General features: G+C 32.4%; 1 protein-coding gene across 3 annotated transcripts in view; it reads right to left on the bottom strand.

Annotated features, from left to right (window-relative positions):
- Positions 1-12,690, bottom strand: part of LOC106463526 — a 49,977-nt gene extending 37,287 nt beyond the window's left edge. For all 3 annotated transcript variants that reach the window (XM_022391049.1, XM_022391050.1, XM_022391051.1), the window contains exons 1-2: positions 12,568-12,690; positions 1,132-3,163 (exon numbers count right to left, since the gene is read on the bottom strand). In XM_022391049.1, coding sequence (XP_022246757.1) covers positions 1,132-3,140 — 2,009 coding nt within the window. In that variant the 5' untranslated portion in view covers positions 3,141-3,163; positions 12,568-12,690. The remainder of the gene's footprint in view (positions 1-1,131; positions 3,164-12,567) is intronic.
- Positions 12,691-24,539: the final 11,849 nt, after the last annotated feature.

Raw genomic sequence — 24,539 nt, 5'->3', positions numbered from 1 at the left:
AGGATTCATGAGGTCAGGCAGCCAACAGAGGTAGTGGTCTAGTGAGTAAAAGAAACCAGAGAATTGAAGGAAGATTGTTGATGAGCAACCCCAGACTGAGATTACAAGAAATTGGGAACACTCATAAAGTTTGGTGCAGTGAGAAAGGAAAGCAAGATTGAAATCAAAGAAAGAGAGGTGGAGAGGGGTGGAAGGAAATCCAAAAGGAAAACCTCCAGATGAAGGAGATCCCAAGAACAGAGAAAACAAGACAAAAAACATAAGAACACAGGCAGTGCAAAGGAAAAATTAACCTATGATCATGTGCTAGTGTGCATGGGGATTACTGCACATAGAGGTTGTATCGCCCTCCTATTGGTGAAGGGCTATAGCATTATGATGATTATGTCATAGGCTGGTGCAATATACATAGTCATGGTTATCTTAAAGAAGCTCCTACCAATTTGGACCTATGGTTGTGTCCATACAATGAGGCAGGGCAAGGTGTATTGCAAATATTTGTACAGGTTGTTATGAGCTGGGGTTCTCTCCTTTTGATATGTCATTTGGAACAGCTATTCAATACAGATAATCTAAAGATTATGGAATACTGCACCAGGGCATTTTTTGGACTTAAGAGTTCTGTATTTTTATTATTCTTGCTGTTTTGTCCTTTGCAGACATGTTTGGAAAGCCTCTTTACTGAGTTGAAGATGCAATGAGAAATATATGCCAGTCAGTTTTAAGTGTGTTAAATATGGCATTTTAATGGAAAAAAAAATTCTCATTTGTTCACTTCTGTTTTTTTTTGTTGTTGTTGTTGTCAGTGTTCAATTTATTTTTCACTTAACATTCATAAACATATGTTTTAATTTTAACTGTCAGGACAACATGGCTAAAACCAATGTGTGTGTGTGCATGTTAGATTCTCTGGTTGAACAAGTGTGGAGCCAGGATATGCACAATAGACATAATGTTATGTTCTAGTGATCACTGGCTATCATCATATGTTTTAAAAAATAATTAAGCATTACATATGAAAAATAGTGTACAAATAATACTTGAAAATATACAATTAATAGTAGATCCAGTAGACAACCACTGTATACAAACATTTTTTTTATATTTTTGTAACATATTTCAAGCACTTACCGTACAACTGTTGATTCGCTAACAAGCTTTTCATCTCCTTCCTCAACAAGTATCAGATCATCAGAAGCTAGACTAGAACATGAAGAACCTATATCTGAACAGGACTTCAGACTATCTCCAAAGTAAAATGTGCTGCTGTCCCTACATCTGCTCTGATTAGCTGCCTGGAGCTCGGTCAGTTCTGTAACTGATTGCTGTAAAGATGTCAGTCCACCTGAAAAATCCTTCTCATTTTCAAAGGCCATTAGCCCTGGCTGGTCTTCTATTTCATCATCAATAAGGAAATCTCTATTATCTGAATCACAGGTAGGACTGAAACAACCCTGATCTTCAAAAGTGCTGTCAGTGGTATCTTGTGACACTTGGCTACCTGTATTTATGTGATCATCTTCAGTTGCAGAAGCCTGAAATGGGCTTGAGCATTTTGTGATCCTGGAAACTTGTGCAAGTTGTGTGTCATCAGAATCTTTACCTTCTGATGTAACTGTAAAATCTTTGACCTGAATCCTTTTTGAAATCCCTTTATCCAACTTAGGAATGGTATATTTAGTCTTTGGAATGTTTGAATACCCACTGGATATTTGTAGTCTTTTAGTATTCTGAATTTTAGTGTCATAGGCTTTCTTCCAGGCTGCCTTAGATGTTTCGTCACTGTATTTCATAGGTGGTATTTTACGATAAGTTAAGATACCTCGAACTGATCCATAAGTTTGAGAAAAATCATTTTTGTTTGTTAAATTTAATTGCTGTAATTGTTCTTCTTTTCTTTCATACTTGAAATTTAAGGTATTTCCTTGACTTTTATTCTGTCTGGCACTGCTGGGAATACGAGAAGGAACACTGTAACCATTTTGTATGTCTTCACTCGAGTCTTGAAGTTTTATTTTGTCTGAAGATACCGATGGTTCTCTGCTTTTTCTGGAAACTGGAGAGCCTTCAAAGGAACTAAAGCGTTCAGCATCTTTTAGAGTATCAGAATCTTCTAGTCTTCCACATTCACTAAAAGCACTTCCAACTCCAGAATCTCTATCTACAAGCTGACTATTTGATAAGGAAGAAAATCTTTGGTTTCTCTCTATTTTATAATCACCAACTCGGTATAACCTTTCATCTGAATCAGTTACAACACACAAACCATCATTATGCTTTTCTTTTTTGGCAATAGAATGGTTTGGTATTTCAATCTGTGATTTCTCTAAAGGGACATGTAATTTCTCTTTATCCTGTTGATCTTGAGGTTTTCTTAAACCACTGATAAAAGATGTTAACTTGGAAGGCTTATGGGATATACGTGTGGGTAGTCCAGACTTTTTAATTAAGTTTTTCATTTCAACTTCCTTATCAATACTGGTATTCAAGTTATCTTCTACTTTATAATAATTGTTCTGGGTATTAGAGTTACTACATATTTTATCTGAAATTGGTTTGATTGTTAATTGTTCAGATTTTTCTGATACCTGTTCTTTATCTTTACTTTGGATGTTATCAAATTTAGAATTATAAGTAAATGTACTTTCCAGATTATCATTTGTGATAATTGACTGTTTCATATCACATTTAAGTAAATTAGAATTAATAGCATCTAAATTTGGCTCTAAAACATTAGCATTTGTTGGGGATAGAGATTTGTTACATTCTTTGAAACGCTGTGGGATTCCAGTAGAAGCTGATGTTGGAGATATCTTATTTCGCCCTACACACCTAACTGAACTAGATCCAAGAGCTTGGAGTTTAGAGGGTCTACTTTTTGAGGTATTAGATGAAATAGGAAGATTTTCAATGCTTCCATCACTCCTTTCTAAAGCACTATTTGATTTTGTTGACTGGGGAAGCTTACTTCCTGAAAGGGGTCGCTTGTTTGGACCAAATCCAAATGATTCAGTAACATTTCGGCTATAAGGAGAAGGTCTTATAGACCTTGGGGGGATTCCACTTTTTACAGATTCCATTGGCAGACTAGGATAATAGTGACTTTCGGTGCTTACTTTTCGGGAGTAGCATGTCCCCATCAAAATAATAAGGAATACATTTGCTACAAAGAAAAAAGAAATTATGTTCAAGAAACATGGACTTTACAGAAATAGATATAAGAAGTATAAAAAATATTAAAATATGAATTTACATGTGCATGTAGAGCTGGGCAATTAGTGGAATTTGATAATCGATTAATGACCTGGCTCATTAATCAAATACATTCGGCTAACTGATTATTCTCACATGAGACTTCAATGGCTGTAATAATCTTAATCACTACTTTTGGTTATATATTTTCGAGAGTTGTGACACTGATTCAAACAACCTTGAAGTATCCGAAAATAATATTGAACAATTATACTGGCAATATTTCGATTACTTGGTTAGTTGGAATAACTGGAAACTCTCATTTTCATTAGTTTTGTGACATTGATTTAATTGAAATTTCAATTAATTATTTTACATGACACAAATCTACATAATTTATGCTCAAAGGTAATCGATTATATCAATTGAGTGAATTGATCAGCTCTCTATATACTTGTGGCCATCTACATATAAAATGTTATACTTTATACATTACTTACAAACATACTACAAGTAATAAAAATAAAATTGAATGGTATAATCTACATTTTACATTACTTTTTATCCATATAGTAATAAAATATTGTGAACATCTATAAATGTCTTGTTATATAAATAAAAATGGAATAATGATGTCCAAGCAGATGAATGATTATGCAAATATTCATCTGAATTTTTTGTAACTCGATTCATTTTAAATATTTTAGACACAACACATTTTATACGGTAGTAGCATTATGATCTTCAAGTTTTCTAGTTGAAGCATCTCGTACAGGAAAATCTTAAAATACTAGTACTGGGTCTTGAAAAGCAAGTTCAGATGGATAGAAAGATTACAATAACAAATATTCAATCTCCATAAAAGTATCTCTTATATTAATCATTAGTAATGGTCTAGAAAACAACTGAACTCAGCAGAAAAATCTGAAAAACAGGATAAAAAGTAGCTTTCCAATTGAAACCAAAGTGGAATTCTATGCAAGACACAATCACTATGAACTAAGGTAAATAAACAAGGATTAGTGTTATTTTCTCAACACCTGTTTCAAGATTACACATTTGTTAACTTAAAATGACACAAGACCACACAAACACAAGGACAAACACTTGGCTGACCACATTCTTTCAAAATGTGATTCTTACAGTTTTGGGAGGTAAGGCAAAATAGATCTCTGACACGTTTATAGTTTGTCACTTCAGATATATTGTAGCATAACTAAACTGTTGTAAAGACATGACCAGAGAAGTATAAAGAAACTTGTGGACATACTATATTGTTAAGGTTGTAATTTGTTATATGTACAAGTATCAGGACAGAAATAGTTAAAGATCAATCTAAAACATATTTATGGATAATAAAATTCATGTTTCAACAGCTTATATACAGAAATAGTTTCATTTAAGGCTAATCTGGAGCAAAAAAGATAAAAGTAGATCCATTAAAAAAAACACAAATCTGTAAAACTTCAAGAAAATAACCCCTAAATCAGTGAAAAAAACTGTTAATACATATTTTTATTCTCTAAATGACAGAAGATTAGAAAATTTCAAGTTCTGAGAATACCCTATTTTGAAAACATTATACTTATTCTTGAAATTATAAATTATAAATACACAAGTAAAGCAATTGTAGAGAAATTGTCTGGAATAATTTGACCATACAGCAAAATTAATTTAAATTGGTTTGAACCATAAGTTGTTTTATCTGTGAAATGTTGATATACTTCTGTATTTTATAAGTGAAGATATACCTGATTTTTATTTTAAACAATGGTCAAGCATTCTCATGTGTTCTTAACTAAGGTTAAAATTGATGTCGAAAATATGTTTGAGTCTGCCATACAAATCAATGTAGATCAGGAATAATATTTGGATATACTTAAAGTCTATGATTTAGAATTACATTAAAAATCAAACAGATATAAGAACTTACACTGATACTGTAACTCAGAACTTTACTTTGCAACATTAGGTTTTGTAAGCAGGAAAGAAATATATAATGTGATATATATGTGTGTGTGTGTGTGTTATGGTACTGTACGAGCCCTACTTTCCAAAAATAAAGCAGGGTATACGAGAAAGGAGAGAACTTTCTTATACTAGCCCATATATTTACTTGCATATTAGTAATCCATTATCCAATCTGTTAATGCACTTTCAATTTATACATTTCTGAAGAAGTGATGAATGAGTTGTTTATGATACATTTACTATCAAATAAGAAGGGTCAACTGCTAGTGATTGGAATTATCTAGCACAAAATAAACAGCTAAACATTCAACTGCTTTATATTACAAAAACCTGGTAAAACTGGTCCATCTGTTCAAAATGCTAGGGTTTTGCTCTTCTTTAATGTAACTTACAAACTGCTTCGTAAATACTACTTAACAACCAATACAATTTTCCTACCAATGTACTCCAAAATTAATCATACTGTCTAATGCTTAACAATAAGTAAACTGTGTGTAAGGCACTGAATTAAAACAGTAAGTTTATTTAATGACCATTTGACACACACCCAATTTAGACTCCTATAACGAACCAGCTTGAGTAAATGTAGACTAAACACACACATATTTTTTATAAGTGGATATCTTCAAATGCTAATGTATCAATTTAAAACTGTGTACAATCTACATACATGATATAGTGAACATCTGTAGTTGCAAATACATTTTCCTTTAATATAATGGTTAGATAATTTCATGCTTCTTGACTATTCCAACACAAAAAACAATACCTCAGGCTATAACGATAACAATGCAGAGTTACTGTAGCAAGATATTTTTTTTATATCTGTTGAGATATTACTCACAGCTAACTAATGACTTCATTTCTCAGTTTATTGAGAGTTTTAATTATATATTGATTAATGTATTTCATTTATTGTTTCAATAGCATCTAGTACTGAAAAGAATTAGAATAAACATTACAATGTGACAGTAATAACAGGGGACAAAAGAGGTTGGTGGATTTGATTAGCAGTTTCTGCTAATTAATATTGAATGATTAGTAATTAACAAATATTGCTTAGCATCATTTTAGCACATTATGGCAACTAAATCCAGCACTAAAAGTCTTAACTCTTTGTAAAGACATCCATTAATGAAAAAAAATAGGTAAATCATATGCTTTTATTCTAATAACACTTTTATTCAGCTTCAAACCCTAATATTTAATTGTACAATACACGGCATTTCATGAACAAAATAGTTCCTGGTATATAAAGTAAAACTTCAAAACTACAAGAAATACCTGTACCAAAATAATACAACAATTGATTAACCAGAGAAAGAAGTGTCTTGAAGATATTGCAACTGAACAAGGTTGCCACAAATCCTTTTTCATATTAATCTAATTTATTTCATTTATTTGGTGGGACCTCATCACCCTCTTCACAATTTGGTATCCTTGGCTTCTTGATGAAGAAAATGTCTAGTGACTTTTCAGCAGTAATTACCTTTCTCGCCATTGTCATCATTTACTGCTCATATCAGGAGGTTTTTAGTGAGTTGCATTTGAAATGTAATTAAACTACTTTTTGTTTATTCATGTTATACCGATAAGAATAGCATAAAATTATAGCTAATAATCCACATTTTAATAGCATACAAGTTTTAAGTTCTTAATTTTATAAGGGAATATTAAAAAAAAGATCCTGAATTTTTCTCTAGTGTGAGAAATGTGACATTTTTTCTCTAGGCATCCCCTCTTCTCTAATTTATTTATCACCCCTCAAAGAAGTATGAAATTTAACATAAATTATTTTTTATAATATTGACATCTCTCGGATAAAGCATAATATTCATAGCTTTCAATTTTGTTTGGTTACAGAGCCATCAAACAGAAAATCAGACCCTTCTTTCCACACCCACCTGTCACATCCTCTCTTTCAGGATTTTTCAATAGTTCTTTCTTACGTTTAATACTATATTATTTTTAACCAATAGAAAGCCAAGATTTTCATTTATCAAGTGACATATTATATTACATTGTTTTCTGTACAGAAAAATGTTAATTTCTCTTTCAGTACAAGCTTCATTCCCATGGGAAACTCATCAACTATCTTGGATGAATTTGTAATGGCTCTTGTTGCAAAACTAGAAAGCCAGAAAAATTGTGATAGTAAAGGGACATTGTCTGCTTGTTGCATGTTATTATTCTATGTTCTTTGGTACATTATTTAATTAAATAAAAATTATTTAGTGCACAACTACCATTAGTATAAAAAGTAGGGTTAAATGTCATCAACAGTAAATAAAAAGAAGGCCCAGGTAAGTACTTTATTTCTTGTTTTTCATGTGTATTTTTTATTTTGACATGAAGAAAATAATTTTTAATCTTAACATGAAAATCATTTTGTACTCAGACTGATAAAAAAAAAAGACTCGATATATTCACAGACAAGTGGAAAACAGCAAACAAGAAAAAGGAATGATTTCCACATTATGTTAAGCAAATAGGAAAGTGATTTGCAACTGGGGTTGTTTTGATTCACAAATTGTGATGCAAAACTGGATAATTTGTCCCCCGAGTTACAATAATACCATACTTTCCCAAGAACTTTTTGCTAGCTAAAAAAGTAGGTAACAGATGTCTTTCCAGTCATATCAGCAAGCTCTTAACAGCATCTGAGATTCACTGAGAAAAAATAGTGTTACATAAAAAAATTATACAACACATGGCTACTTTCAGGGTCTAAGCAAAAATGAATACCTGAGGAACAGGGAAAATCATGGGAGAAAAAATTCCATCACCCCTCCTAGCAACCAAGTTTGGGAAACAAAAACAAGAGGGTATCTCTTTTTAATGACTACAAAAGTCGAACATCTGAGCAATGAAAAAAAGATCTGAAAAACACAGTGTTGGTTAAGAAACAATATAGTGCACGGATCAGGCCTAAAAACCTCTTGAAGTCTAAGCAGAAATGAACATCTGAGAAAAGGAAAAATTATGAGAGAAAATATCCAATCACTTTTTCCAGCTACCAAATTCATTGAAAGAAATGAAAGAGTAAGGAATAAAATATTTTACTTTACAAAACAAAACATGTAGTACATGAATGCACATGACACCTAAATGTAACATAGAAATAAAACGAAAAATGATGTTACTTTTGATTTCAACACAGTATACGAGTTTTAAATAGAGGCAAAGTCAGAATCTTTCAAAGTAAAATACAGTAACAACCAAACTGGGAAACAATTATAAAAAGAAGGAAGCAAAAGCCTAAAGAATTTCATAAAAAAAAGTAAGAGCGTATTTCAGGTGAAAGGAATGGGAAGGACATATGATTTTCTAAAAAACCTGCCAACTGTAAATACACATACATGTAGCAACAGTGCTGATTTAGATCTGTACTAATGCAGTGAAGCATTTGCACATCTTATACTATTTTCAAATGCCTCAAGAAATGAGAAATATAATTTTATAAAAGTCCATGTTAGTTGGGTTTACTGGTGTAAATTAGAAGTAACACATGGTATTGTTGCAAAGTTTTCACATAATAAAACTATCCACTTTCCTGAAGTTATGGCATGAATAGTTAAATACTTGGTATTGTATAAATAGTATATTGTACTTCAGATTTAGTAACACATGCTTCCTTTTTTGCAGTACTGCAGTATCTGGATATCAAAATTATTTTGGGCTTACTTTGAAGTCACCTGTACTTTTTTTCTCTTCATGTGAACAAAACTTTATAGTAGAGGCAATAACCTCAAATGTAACTTTTGCCAGTTGGCACACGTAACATAGGTTTACAACCATGGGGCAATCAAGAAAAGTATATATAAGATTCTGTAATCTGAAAATATAGTATGTCCAAGCCAGTATTAACTTGGCATATCATAATTGGATTATTCACATAAGGATTTATTTAAACTTTCTGCTATTTTCATGAGCTTACAAAACGTATGCTTTTTCAAGACTCCACAAACCCCCCTGAAAGCATGTACACAAAGTTGCAAAGTTTTTAGAGATACATTATCTTAGTCATTATAAATAGGGTAATAGGAAATGGTACAGAGGTGTTGAAGTCCATAAAATTTGCCTATGTAACTACTGGTCAATACTTTTACAAGTTATTTATTAACAGCAAGTAGCATTCCTTTGAACACTTTTTTGTAAAGTGAACATGAACTTCCCCCCTCCCTCAGCATATGTTTTGCATGTTAGTGAAAATGCAAAAAATTGTGCATGACCCCTAAAATAAAGTAAAATTTGGATAAAGATCACACTGCTAAAACTATGAGAAAATAAAGATATTGCTCTAGGTTATCTTTGAAGTACCCATTAAAATCTCACTTGAGAAGGAAGGAAAAATACCTTTACAGAGTGTACCAAATCACAGTTTTTTATTATTCTAAATGCATCTACATGTATTAGAATGAGCATAGGTTTGATTTACTTCCCAATATACAGTATGGATTTGTGACATTGTATCTGTACTTCTAACAGATTGTTAGATAAAAATGACAATTTATAAGTTACCATTTAGTTGCAATCAATACGGTTAAATTTTATTTTTCACCATGAATGAACATGGAAAGATCATTTATTGTACATGATGTACAAGGTGACACATTATTCATGCATAAATTGTTTAAAAGAAAAGTGAAAACATCATAAAACTGATTAAAGCAAGACTTTAACATAACATATACAGACAACAATGGACCTGATGGCCCAGTTATGCTGTACTCTCAATTAAACTATTAAAAAATATTCAAAGTCAGCCTTTATCATTCAAATATTTATCAAGCCTGCCTTTAAATTTACTGCTTCCATCACATCTGAAGACTACCCATTCCAAAGAGCAACCACCCTATTAGGAACATAAAACTGTCTTAGCTGAAAATGACAACATTGTGCAAATATTTATATTTGTGTCCCCTAGTCCTACTATTCTACCATTAAGTAAGAAAAATGATGACACATCAACACTATCAATTCCCTTTACAATCTTAAACACTTCAATCAGATTCCCCATAACTCTTCTTTTTTCATATCTGTATTACTAAACAGTTATGTGTAATAAGCCTCTTACTGGAAATCCACAAGAAGATTTCCTATGATAATGAACTAATGGCTAGTGTCAAGCCTCCTTAAAAATATAATTTTAAAACCTAAACAGTGCTGATTCATTACTGCCAGTATTAAAACTATTATCTTTTATTTTCAGCAAAGTTTTTGGGCACTTTATGAAATATGGAAAAACAGCCTGCCATCCTTTTTTTCTTCTATACTTAAGAATTAGAAAACAAGAGCTTACCCTAACCCGCAACTATTAGACATATAATTTTACCATACGGGTCTAATAAAGTGCTTGAAATTCACCATTTCACTAATTTACTGACTAAGCAACACTACATGGCATACCCTCTTAGAGAGTTAGTATGTTACCTGTAAATTAATATCACATTTATCCCACATAAGTTTAATGTTCAATGGCAAGCAGTGAGACATTTATAATAACTACAGCAGAGGAAGTAAATTGTAACCAAGTATGATATCCAATTATGTTAATAAATACCAAATCAAACAATTTCTTAAGTAACCTTAACTATATATTAAAGTATTAATACTTCTTATAATGTATTTAATATGCTGACAGAGGCATCGTGAAATTCTGTGCCATGTATTCATGCTCATAGTCAGCACACTTGTAAAATGGTAAATTTTAAACAGTTCAGGGTATAAGTACCTATCTAAATGTTCACTTACTGGTAAAGGTCTTTAGTCTAATTGTTAAACTAGGTTTGTTTAAAATTATGTATATGGACAATAAAAGTCTCACATAGTAGTGTGGAATACAAATTCTAAGTAGAATTCAAAATAGTGATAATCCCTAATGAAGTAAATTATATGATCAAATGCTGGTGCTTAGGCCTATGGCATTAATTATTGCTATTAGTAATTTTCAATTATTTTACTTCTCTTTGCAGCCAAATCCCATTCTGCCCTTTGCTTGTACTGAGAATAAACATTTAATGCTCTAAAAGAATAACTTAGGCTTATAACAATGCTAATGGTGTAAGTTATTTTTTGTTCACTCCCTTCGGGTATGTTGGCCATGTCAATAGTATAGTTCACTTCCATCCTACTATCTTTAGAATTAGGAAGAATAGGGAATAATTTGGTATATAGCAGTGCCAGATAAGACAGGAGTTAATGACACATTATAATTATGCCTAGTTTAGTCTAGGAATAGGACAGAAACCTGGAAGTACTTATTTATTTCTTGAGTAGATTGTAAAAAAGTATATGTAATCCGTACTAATATTGGACTGCATCCATCTTGTACATAAAGAATAATTGAAAGATTAATAGAAGGATTCTTAAAAAAAACATAATATTTATTAAAATGTTCACAAGTTAAACAGAATATACGATTCAAAAATGTCTGATCCAAACTTTATCAAACAACACAACTGAACTTCAAAGTTCTAATCCAACAATATAACCTTGACATGAGTTTGGAAAAAAACTGACATCATAAATTACCATAAGATCTAAAAAATAATACAACACTTTCAAATTATCTGATTAACTATAATTTACAATTGTTATAATATAAGCTCTAACCAAGTTTCAAGAAATACCCAATCTACAATTACACATTCTTGAGAGTTTGGCTTAGAGTTAGACAGTCTTCAGTTTTCTTTAAGTTGTTACCATTATACCAGATGATGATGATAACACAATTCAACATAAGATAATATGGGTTATTCACTTACTTACAAAACACATGCTCAATTATTTTATATATGACAACCAACATATTAACATGCCTATAGTTAAAATTAAAGTGCCAAAGGCCTCAGAATCACTCAGAGTCAGTTATTTGTCTCAAACTTGATTTTAACACTAACAGTACCACTGGCAGTAACAGGGTGTGACCTGGCATCATGTATACACAAATTTAAGAGGCATCCCAGCTAAATGAAGGAAGGAACGTAAAACATAAGGACAATAATATCAAATATTTATATTATAACAATAATTAACAACATATGAAGTAATACTAGTAATCGTAATACCGCCTCACAATATAATAATACTAATAGTAAGAATATTTCAGTATTTGCTTTACTATACTTAGGAGACCAAGTATAATACTATATTAATAGTAATAACAAATATTAAAGTAATTGCTAAAACTAAATTTGCGTTAGGGTTATGTAACTTAATATATATATATATATATATATATACACATTTATTTAAGGTTTTTGACTTGAACCGTTGAAGTTGATGCGCTCTTTGACTTTGAGTTGACTCTGCATAAAGGGACTAACTTCACTAAGTTAAGAAATCTCTATTTACACATATATACCTCTAAGGCAAAATTAAACACGTTAATTATCAACTCACTTTCTCAGTTTTGGGAGTGTTTTCCAAAGCCTTCAATATTAGTTAAGGGTATTAAGTACCAATTTTTAATATAATCAATGTTTACCACAGCATCTTTGCCAATAAGTATCACCCACTTCTATCGATTTTTCAACGCCCTCTTTTATCAACGTAGATTTTATGGCAAGTAAAAATAACTTATCTTTCTATAACATTAACAAAAGAAAATAACATATAAAACAAAACACTTAAAAAAGTAAAAATTATTAAACCTAATTGGAAATACAGACTACAATTTTAATGCAAATTTGAACCTAGTTAGTCTGTACAAATGTGATGAACTTAAGAAGATGTAAATCGAAATGTTGAGTGTCTAATTAAATATAAACAACATTTTGGTGTTATAAGGTCGTTTATTTCTAGTATTAACATATGTTCTATACACCAGTATGCACTACAGAAATTAAAAAAGTGTGATGAACTACCTTACGTAGTTACCAGCGGAAAAGAAATGGTAGCAGCAATATTTTGTTTGTTTGTAGTTAAGCTCAAAGCTACTCATTTGGCTATCTGCACTGTGCTAACCACGGGTATCAAAGCCCGGTTTATAGTGTTATAAGTTGTGAGATAGCGAATTCTACTTTTATTTTGTTACGGTTTTGTTCACCGTTTACTTGTTATTCTGTCTATCATTTAGTCCAACTATGAATGTTTAGTTATATTAAAGCACTAACTCACCTTTTAGCTAGAGCATGTTTAATTTGAGTACAATAATGGCTGGAGACGGCTTGAATGGGTAATGATGAAAAACTTTAATATAACAGCAAATATACAACGTTTCGACAAGGTTTTTCATCATTACCCATTCAAGCCGTCTCCAGCCATTATTAGTCTCAAAGTGTGTTCCTCGTCATCGAATTTTAATTTGAGTACGTTTGTACGTACCAAGACACGGTTCGGCGGCCATACCGATCGCATATATTTTAACCAGCATGTGGCTTTTGCCAAGGCATCGTGAAGGTGCTTAAATACTCATCTTTATGCCTTCAAATCACTTTGTTATGTTAAATTATTCGAAAAATTTTGTAGTTTTAAGTTAACTTTATGTAATCGTTATGATAAAAGAGCATTGAGGCCAATAATCACCAGTTACATTTTAGTATCACCCAATAATTATAGGCCTATTAGTCTTACATCAGTCGTGGGAAAAGTTTTGGAAAGTCTGATAAAAGATGCTTTGAAAAGTAATTTAATAATGTTTAGAATATTATTGGATAGTCAACACAGTTTCTCTAAAGGAAAGCCTTGCCTTACAAATCTTTTCACATTCTTTGAAAAAATTACTGCTTATGTAGATGAGGGTAAGGGTGTAGATTTTGTGTATCTGGATTTTCAAATAGCGATTGACAAGGTGTCATATAAAAGGCTTGTAAAAAGACTATCTCTATAGATAGCTAATTGGATAGAAGTGTAGGTGGATGGAAAAAACAGAGGGTTGTAATAAATGGACTTCAGTCATACTGGATTAATGTCACAAGTGGAGTACCTCAGGACTCGGTCTTAGGATCTTAGCTCTTTTTAACTTGCTTCAATGACATAGATGAAGGAAAGGCCAGTAAATTATTTAAATTTGCTGATTATATATAGGTAGTTGGTGTTGCTAGCTGTGAAGAGGATCCTGCTGCTTTATAAAATGATTTAGATCATTTAGTGAGTTGGGTGAATAAATGGCTAATGGATTTTAATTATAATAAATTCAAGATAATGCATGTCAGTTATCATAATTTGAATTATTAGTATAATTTAGATGGGAATATAAAGAGAAATGGCAGCTTAAAGTTATATGGAATATGCTTGTTCATATACAGCCAGACGTAAAGTTTAGAGCTGGTTGTTAACTATAATATAGGGCTAAAAAACTTATATTATCGCCCACAGGGCTGTAGTTATCCCACTTATTTTCCTCTTAAAAGACACGAGTGCAATATCAAACCTTACTTTTGAAAGGAGTGAGGTTTGATAAGTTATATTTGTGTGTGGATCTCTATATTTAACCGCCTGATGAATTATGTAATTGCTGTGGTTAGGGGTAAAATGAATGAAGAGAATCTGCTTTGTTTATTCGTCAAAATGCTTAGCCTTGTTCTCGCGACGACCTTGACACACCATATAAGGAACATCGTGTTCTGGTGTATTATAAAACTGAAACAAGCTTCCCCCTAGCAGTGACGTACAAATGTGAATGTTGTGAAATATTATGCAAATTGGCTAGTCACATGAGATGTTACTTCGTGGTCTAACCACTAAATAAAAACCCTTCTTTGATCTTAATCGATTAGTTCGTGAGATATGGGTAGAACGAATTATCATTGATTATCGCTCGATATTGTTATTGATCTTGAGATGCTGTTAATTTTGGAATATTGTGTTTTTTAGGAATTGTTTTTTTCTTCTTCTTCTTCTGGTTCTTATTCCTAATTCCTTTGTTTATTGAAATTAATAACATTCATATTTATGTTATATTATTTATTAACATTTATATCAGGTCCTAGCTAGCCACGGATTTACTAACTGTTATTGTTTTTTATTGTTCTTGTTGTTTTGTAATGATAAAAACTTGTATTCCAATTGTTTGAAAGTTTTATTTTGCACTTATTTTGCTGTTACAGTTTATAAAATTGTTTTTTTTTATATGAATCTGGTTGTAGCTGTGTTTTATTTTAGTCGTTACAAGTTCGCAGACTTACAGCTATGCCCCTAGAAGGCAGAAGCAATAGTACATATATTATAAAATAAACAAAGACTGAAGAAGATCTGTGTTGTCAAATTATGGGTAACATTTAAATTAATGTTCATTTCACACAAAGCTTCATACAAATCTATAGCTAATTATTTTTTATTACCTGCTCATGAAAAACTGCTATGGTATAAAGTATTTTCTTTTGTCTTGAAATGTCATCTTTGTTTAATGTCATTTGCTGAAAGTAACTTTAATTTTCTTTACGCCAATTAAAAATCTAACTTGATATAAGTACTGGGTCCTCTGATCTTCTGTGCTGGGTCTTCTGCTGTTTGTGATTTATATTAATGATATTGATTCTGGAATGACTAACAAAATTTTGAAGTTTGCAAATGACATTAAGATTTTTGGGATGGTTAACTGTATTAAAGATGCTGCAGACTTACAGGGAGATTTAGATCATTTGATACACTGGGCCAATACGTGGCAGATGATGTTTAACTATCCAAAATGTACGGTGATGCGTGTCGGTTTTCAAAATCAAATTACTGTTACAATTTAAATGTGAATACATTGAATACTGTGGTTAAAGAAAATGATCTTGGTGTTGTGATCGTAAAATCACTTAAGTCATTTAAACAGTGTATTGTAACTAACATAAGGGCTAGTAGGATTTTGGATAGTATCTATAGAAATATTGAATACAGGACAAGGAATCTTTTTGTTTCACTACATAGATCACTTGTAAGACCTCATTTAGAGTACTGTGCGCATTTTTGGGCTCCCTTCCTCATGGAGGACATTGAATTGTTCGAGAAGGTTCAGAGAAGAGCCACTAGGATGATACCTGGGTTGGTGGGATTGTCCTATGAGGAGAGAATAAAATCTCTAAACTTGTTTTCTCTGGAGAGGAGAAGGGTCAGAGGGGATTTGACTGAAGTGTTTAAGATTATTAAGGGTATTGATAATATAAATCCATCAAACTTTTTTTTGTGTGTTTAGCAGTGAAAGCAACAGGACAAGGGGTCAAATTCAAATTTTGACAGCGTAGGAGTCGTCTGCAGTTTAAACAGTATTACTTTTCAAACAGGGTGGTTGGCTTTTGGAATGAGCTGTCTTAAAGGGTGGTGGAGGCAGAAAATTTAATTAATCAAGAAAAAAATTGGATGAATACATGAGTAGTAAGGGGTGATTATAGTTGGGAGTTGGAAGGGACATCCTTGATGGGCTAATAAGCTCCTTTTTGTCCCTTCAAAAGTTTATGAATTTACGAATATATCATTATTGACAAAAGTAACACTATTACAGTAACACATTATCCAAAACTCTGTTTATAGGTTACCCAACGTTTAGCTCTAATTGTAAAAGAAAGTAAAACAAGGTTCGGACAAAAAAGGCACTCTGTGATATTTACATTACAGGAACATCTCTGACAGGACATTAGCATTACATACGTTATCTGATTTTTAAGATAGTATTATAGATATTTATGTAACAATAGATCATATAAATTTTTAGACATATAATGACATAACAGTTTGTAGATTATTTTAATTGGAACATTTTAGGAAATTTCTTTTTGAATATCATATATAACATCAATTAAAGAATATTCATTGTACGTTCTTAATGTTTTGAAGTTAAAAATATCAATGTTATGTCAACGGTAGAAAATGCATTTTCTTATTAAAAAACAAACAAACGTTATTTTATTATATGTATACATATATATTTTAGAATTGAATAAAATAATAATAATAATTATTATTATAGTTAATGAGAAGCTGTCATAATGCGGTCCTGTCGGGGAAACTTCGCGGCATCTTTCTTATCTGAGACTAATCAAGCTAAACACTATAAAATGTCGCCTATGAGCTAATTTTGGTGATTGAATTAAAGTAAACAATTAACATGTATATATATTAGAAATAAAAAACAATGTCTTATACACGTTCTAAGAAAACCTATACGAAACAATGAGGAAATGATACTGCATATCATTACCCTGTTTTTGAATTGAGAAGTTCATTGAACATTTTTCACAGTTATTACATTTAACAATTTTTTGACTTGGCTAGGAACCAAACCTGTCAAAGGACTTCATAATAATAGAGTGAAGGAGTCTTTTGTGGTACATTATCACCGTTATTGAGACTCTTGCGAACTCTACAGCTTTGTCTTCAGGTTCCAAGTCCTTGGAGATCCATTATATATATTGGTTTTGGAAGTTACATCTCTGGCAGTTTTTGTTTTTCATTTTTGCATTAGTAATGTTTATTAAATTTAGCTAGTTTTTGAGCTAACTAATCATTCGTATTTTCACTGCTGCTCATAGTGTAAAAATATTCAGCTTGACAATAATAAAGTACCTGATACATATGATCTTATTTATCATTAAAAACTATTTTTTTATTTTAAAGACAGATACTTTTTTTTCAGGTTGTAAAAACTATTGTTCACGATATGCGGTAACAATTTAAATGTTATATTGTTATATCACCAAAAAATGGTACAGAAAATGTCACAAATGTAATTCTTTTATGTAAGAATATTTACCATGGTTTTAAGAATCATCCATTTTCCTACACAGACACAGACACACACACACACACACACACACTCACACATGTATATATATTAATTTTGCAGTATTTTATTTACTCAGTATTTGCCGTTTCTAAAATTATTATATTCCTCTTTCCAAAATTAAACAATAGATGGTGCTAATAGAAGTCGATCAGAAACAAGATGCAGAGTTTACGTTGATTGATATTAAACGAAAAACTTTAGAACGGGTTGTCTGAGCTGTGTTCACCGCAGAGGGATCACACCCAGTATTTTAATCATCATAAGACCTTAAGATGATTGCTGAGTCACCTGAGTTTGGGTTATGAGATTTTCATAGTGTTCGGTTTTAAAATAATAATTAAATTGTGATTGAACATACAGATACAGGAAATGAAGAATTTGACTTGAATCATATTAACTATAATTTGAAGACTGAAAAATTATAGTTTGTTTGTTTCAGAATTTTGCGCTAAGCTACACAAAGGACTATCTGCATGTAGCTGTCCCAAATTTTAGAGTGATGAACTTGATGGAAGGCAGACAGTCAACAGAACTCACTTGATAACTTTTACGATGCTCTTGTCTGACAGAATATTGGAGTTTTCCCGTCACTTTTATGGATCACCCACGACCCCAAAGTGCGGAGGAGCGTAAGTTTGCGACAGATAAACATCTTATATTGAAAAGACGAAAACATTAAAAGTGACGTTTATTAGAGATAATAACATTATTGTCGATTAAAATGTTTTGATGTAACAGACAAAGTTCGTTGCGAGTGTGATAATTTATATTTACCTAAATTATTTTAAAGGCATTATTCATTAGTGAATGATGTTTCTAAAATTTGAACATTGCCGAGAAATAACATTCAATTTCTTGTGTACATAGATGTGTTTATATCAAATTGAGTTCACTAGGAACGTTAATTTTACGTTCTCTTTTCTCTTGGTATGTTATAGCCTGAATTTCGGTTAATCTCTGTTTCGAGATAGCGTTGATTTTGAGTCCTCGTATATACTAAAATACCACAAAAAGAAATGTTTGCCATCCAGGCTTAAAACTGTTTGAATCAGACAGAGTTTTCCAAAGACATATTTTTGTAGAATTATTATACATAGTGATGAAGCAATCTAACATTATGGCTCATTAATATTGTCATGGAATTCCAGATTAGATACTAGTTTAACTAATTCATTTTCATATTATTAAAAAATTTAAATAAATCTATACTTTTTCTTGATATAAATTGAGTAGCTGTGCTTTTTAGTTCGAAAAGTCAATAATAAGTGGAACAGTACAACTCAACTGATATTAATGTTGTAACTTAAGTCCAGTGTAATTAAGAGTAATAGTATTTAGCTGAAAGTGGTCCGTCGATGGTTAAGCGGTAAGTATGAGATTTTATAACACTAAAAATCTGGCTTCGATATCCGTGGTGGACATAACACAGATAGCTTACCCTACAGCTGGTTCCAGTGGTTCAGCGGTAAGACTGAAGGCTTACGACATTACAAATCGGGTTTAAATACCAGTAGTGAGAAGAACACAGATAGTCCATAATGTAGCTTTGTGTTTAACAACAACCAACTAAACAAACAAAAGTTTTTGTGCTTAACAACAGATAAACGAAAAACACCTGGAAGTATAAAGATATCACGACCCCTCCACCTATTTTACTGATGTTTACACTTCAACATTGTGAATTTTATTGCATTCAGCTGTAAGAATAATTATATTTGGATTCAAAGAAATCAAGCAACATATTTCACCAAAATATTACTACGAACAAACTTATTAATGAAACAATTTTGACTAGATTTATTGTTATGTTTTTGATGTTTACAGGAACAAAAAACAACATATATATGTGTAAATATGTATTCATTACGCAAAATTTTCTAATCTTTGCACTATTTCATTTATCTAATAGAATAATCAAACTAAACATCTAACTATAGTGGGGCGTAGCGTGTATGTCAGTATTTATGTATGTAACCAAAACTACAGAAAAGTCTTTAAACATCAACATATTGATAATGTCGAAACAGAGATGAAATGATGATTGTTTAAAGACTTTTCTGTATTCTTAGGGTGTGTTTTAAACTTATAAGAAGTGGATCCAAATTAAGCCATTCAAGATGGGAAGGCCAAAAAGTATAAAGATGATGATGGAAAGAGAGAGAGCGAGCAAGAAAACGAAAGGAACGACAGGTTCAAGAATCTCTCAAGCAAAAAGAAGATAGGCTAAGAAAAATGTCGCAATATGCGAAGATGAAAAGATGAATACTATGATCAGTAATTACCAGCACAAACAGCCGCTCCGAGGGCGGCGTTTTCTGCCAGTACATCTAATTCTGAAATTCTGAGCACGCTAGATAAGTCAACGAAGTAAATAGTAGCTTTAGAGAAACATTAACGTAGCATTATTCTATTTCATGAAACATACATTTTTGTAACTTTAGAAATATGTAGTTATGTTCTTTTTTTAAAAAGATTTAGCTATAATCTAGTTTAGATTCCCAGAGCACTCTATGGCTAGATGTGGCCTAGTAGTTAGCGCTACAAGAATTAAAGTCAATCAAGTTATTTGTTCAAAGCTCTTGTGGCGGCAGATACTGCTGACGTGACCTTTTCAGTAGTTCAAAACTAGGGGTCACTGTGTTTAAAACTACGGGTCTATGACCTAGCCATTTAACCTAACGTGTCATTTTGGTTGAAAATACCATACTATCAAACAGTGGCGCAATTTCAGCAATTTTTTTAGGGGGGGTTTGAACCATAATTTCTATAAAATACATGAACTGTTAATGACGTATCACGTTTCGGAGCTTATAAATCAAGTATAAGTGTAACAGCCAGAGGGTTATGAGGAACAAAAATAAAAAGTAAACCAATGGAAATTTCGACTTTGTACTTTGTATATATATTAATATTAGTAGTTTTCCATAAATATAGCTCATTAATCAGAAGTTTTACATTTCATAAAAAATAATTAAGGCTTTGGTGGGGCAGCCCTCATCTCTTCCTCCCCACCTCCAATTCTATAATTTTACGTGCCATTTCTAGGGGTTTTCCATATATATATATACTGATTTTATTTTTATTCAAAACATGTAATTACTTCTATTAATAAATGAGGTTTGTCGTGACCATTAAGGAAAATTATGGCCAACATTTTATCTATGCATATGAGTAGAATATTTTAACAACACTGATACGTTGTCTAAATCATAAATTCCTTAATTAAAAAAAAGCAAAAATAAATACCAATAGATTTTATCTAATATGAGGAATATAAAAAGATAAATACTACATCATTTATTCATCTAGCTGATTTTATATTAGGTAAAGCTAGAGCTAATCTATTGATAATTATGGAAAGATAAAAAAAAAAGTCCTTGAAGGCAAGTTGACAAAGAAGGGAAATTATACGTCAAATGTTTGTATATAGTGACGAAGATTTGCACCTATTGATAATCGATAAATATTATGCACCCCCTAATGTGCCCCGGTGGTAGGTTTAAGGACTTACAACGCTAAAATCAGGGATTCGATTTTCCGTCGCCCCTCCCCCCTAGTGGCACAGCCGAATGTCTGCGGACTTAGGACGCTAGAAACCGGGTTTCGATACCCGTAGTGGGCAGAGCACAGATAGCCCATTGTGTAGCTTTGTGCTGAACTTCAAGCAAACAAACAATCGATTCCTCGCTGTGGACACAGCAGATAGCCTAATGTGGCTTTGCTCTAAAACATTTTTTTTCTTTTGGCTAAATAATTCTTCACAAGTGCACGTTTCCCTCAACGAGTGTTTTGTTTGTAGTTAAGCACAAAGCTACACAATGGGCTATCTGCGTTCTGCCCACCACGGGTATCGAAATCCGGTTTCTAGCGTTGTAAGTCAACAGGCATACCGCTGTGTCATTGTGGGACCCTCCACGAGTGAAAAAGTGCGTCTGTTCTTCATGTATCATGGTAAGTCAACGGCAAGTTTATAGACGTACAACGCAAAAATTTGTGGTTCGATTTCCCGCGGTAGACAGTGTTCGGATAGCCCTTTATGTATTTTTTTGTCTTTACACTAAACGAACAACAACAAAGACGGTTCTGCACCCGTGATATTTCTTGATTGGAAAATATGATGTTTTTTTGTTGTTTTTTTTTTGTAATCTCTCAATTTCTAGAAAAAATCGTTGGTAACTTTGGTATAATAAAAATATCTATTGCGTAAAAAATACTTTCAGGTAGTCAATTTGTCGTTTCTGTTTGCATCTGATCTATTGTTATGAAATAATTATGCATGAAAATTAAAGTTTGAGTGACGTTTTTACGTCAAGGCTGAATGAACCAATCTACGTACATGGTTACCTAGAAATAAAAATAGAAAATTGTTTGTTTGTTTTAGAACAAAGCCACATTGGGCTGTCTGTTGTGGAGAATAGAACTCTGGGTTTTAGCGTTGTAAGTTCATAAACTTATTGTTGTCCTACCGAGAGCCATGAAAAAAAAAAAAAAGGGAATGAGTGTATAATTCTTTTTAAGTTACTTACAGGTACGAGATATAAAATCATAACTATATCAAATCATTCTCTACAATGGTGTTAGAGTGTTCGACTCGCAATCTATGGGTCGCGGGTTCGAATCTCCGTCACCAAACATGCTCGCCCTTTCAGCCGTGAGGGCATTATAATGTGACGATCAATCCCACTATTCGCTGGCAAAAAAGTTACCCATGAGTTGGCGGTGGGTAGTGTTGACTAGCTGCCTTCCCTATAGTCTATCTCTGCTAAATTAGGACGGCTAGCGCAGATTTTTCTCGTGTAGCTTTGCGCGAAATTCACAACAAACCATCCCCTACAACAAAGTATATATTATTTGAGTTTTTTAATGTTTATTTCGGTTTTATAGTCTGCCTTTTTTCTTATTCTGAAATGCGAAACAGAAGTAGAGGGGTAACTAATTTGTTTGGTGTTTTTTTTCTTCCTGAATTTCATTGTTTGCAAAGCCAAATATTTTTTACCCCATAAACAAACAAAATGACGTAACATTATATCCTACTCTAGCCAGTTGGAGAACAGCAAAATGACTGCTTTAAGTGACATTGTAAATCTGGAATTATTTCTCAGTGAAAGTTTTCATGAATCAAGGGGAATGGAGCTTAATTTCCTGTCTGAAGAGTACAGGTGTTCAGAAGCAGGTGTTTGGTTAACAGCAGATGTTATATAATACCATACGATAGTTTCTCTTCTACAAATCACAGGCTTTATAAGTGATAGCCCAAGTGGTCTCGATAGGTTTGAACTTAAACAAAATGGCTCTTTGACGACTTTGTAAATTGTTCGCCACTAGAAACGCTACTATCCTTTTTTCCCCCCCCCTAAGATCGTCAATTGATCCACACAATACTGGTTTTACACTAGCACCCCGGAGAAAGGTTTTTGATCGGGTGTCGCTCATTAATTATCATTTGTACTGTCTCCCCCCCCCTCAACCCTTACATCGTATGCGATGGTTGACGTTTTATTGAGCTTCAAACTATGTGTATATATCATAGTGGTTTGAAACGTAAATTTCTCGATCAAAAGACTGTGGCAATATTTTTACTTTATCAACTTCTAGGCATTTAGAACATTTTCTCTCTCTCTCTCCTTTTTTTTTTTTTGTTCTCAACGCTTTGTCCTTATCTTGGCTTGAAGTGTTTTCTCGAGTTATCCTTTTCTATTAACCACTTTTGATAAACTGATCAGTGACTTCTTTTCTATCGAGTTTAGGCATAACCTGAACTTACTGAACAACCTTGACCATCTTTTTATTGAGTTCTCTCAAAATCTGCATGTTACTCACCGTGTACTAGAAAGCTGAAAGAAAGTTTGACGTTGTTTGGAATACAACGTCATGAACATCTGTCGCCGAGTCTATGTCTTCTAAGTTTGTTTAGTTAACAGTTATTTGAAGGTGGCCTTGTTTGTTTGTTTGAAGTTAAGCACAAAAACTACATAATGGGCTATCTGTCCTCGCCCACCACGGGTATCGAAACCCGGTTTCTAGCGTTGTAAATCCGCAAACATATCCCCTGTGCCACTGGGGGGCATTGAAGGTGGCATAGTTCTTCTTTGTAGTTTGTGCCTTTTGAAGCCAGAGTCTCAATCTGTTCTTTGCTTTCCTCGTATGAATACCTAGACATACCATCGCTATTGTATTACTTTTAAAACACCTTTCACAAAATATTAATAATTTCACTTTCTACAAAATTGTTGGTTTTTCTTGTTCTCTCTTTTTCTTGACACGGATATTTTAGATATTCTTAGAGTCAAATGATCTAACTGCTTTGTGGGTGAGCTCTTCACTTGATCACATGCTATTCTCGTTCCTTGATTTTGAGCGCAAACTTCACATTTGTTGCTTTTCTTTCTTACATGTAATCATGAGCCAGGCACATTCTCCATTTTAGGTTTCATATATTTGATGTTCAGAATATACGAATTCTTTACTCTTATTGTACCAGACAGTTTCCGCACTATTTGTAAGACCTGATTTTCATATGTTTTTTTTTTTTTCAAACAAGGGAGTATTTGGTCGTTTGTAATTACGCACAAAGCTACACAATAAGCTATCTGTGCTCTGCCCACCACGGGTATCGAAACCCGGATTCTAGCGTTGTAAGTCCCCAGACATACCGCTGTGCCAA

This window comes from Limulus polyphemus, unplaced genomic scaffold (assembly GCF_000517525.1).
Source record: "Limulus polyphemus unplaced genomic scaffold, Limulus_polyphemus-2.1.2 Scaffold1430, whole genome shotgun sequence".
NCBI lineage: Eukaryota > Metazoa > Arthropoda > Merostomata > Xiphosura > Limulidae > Limulus > Limulus polyphemus.
This window is presented reverse-complemented; position numbering and strand designations above follow the sequence as displayed.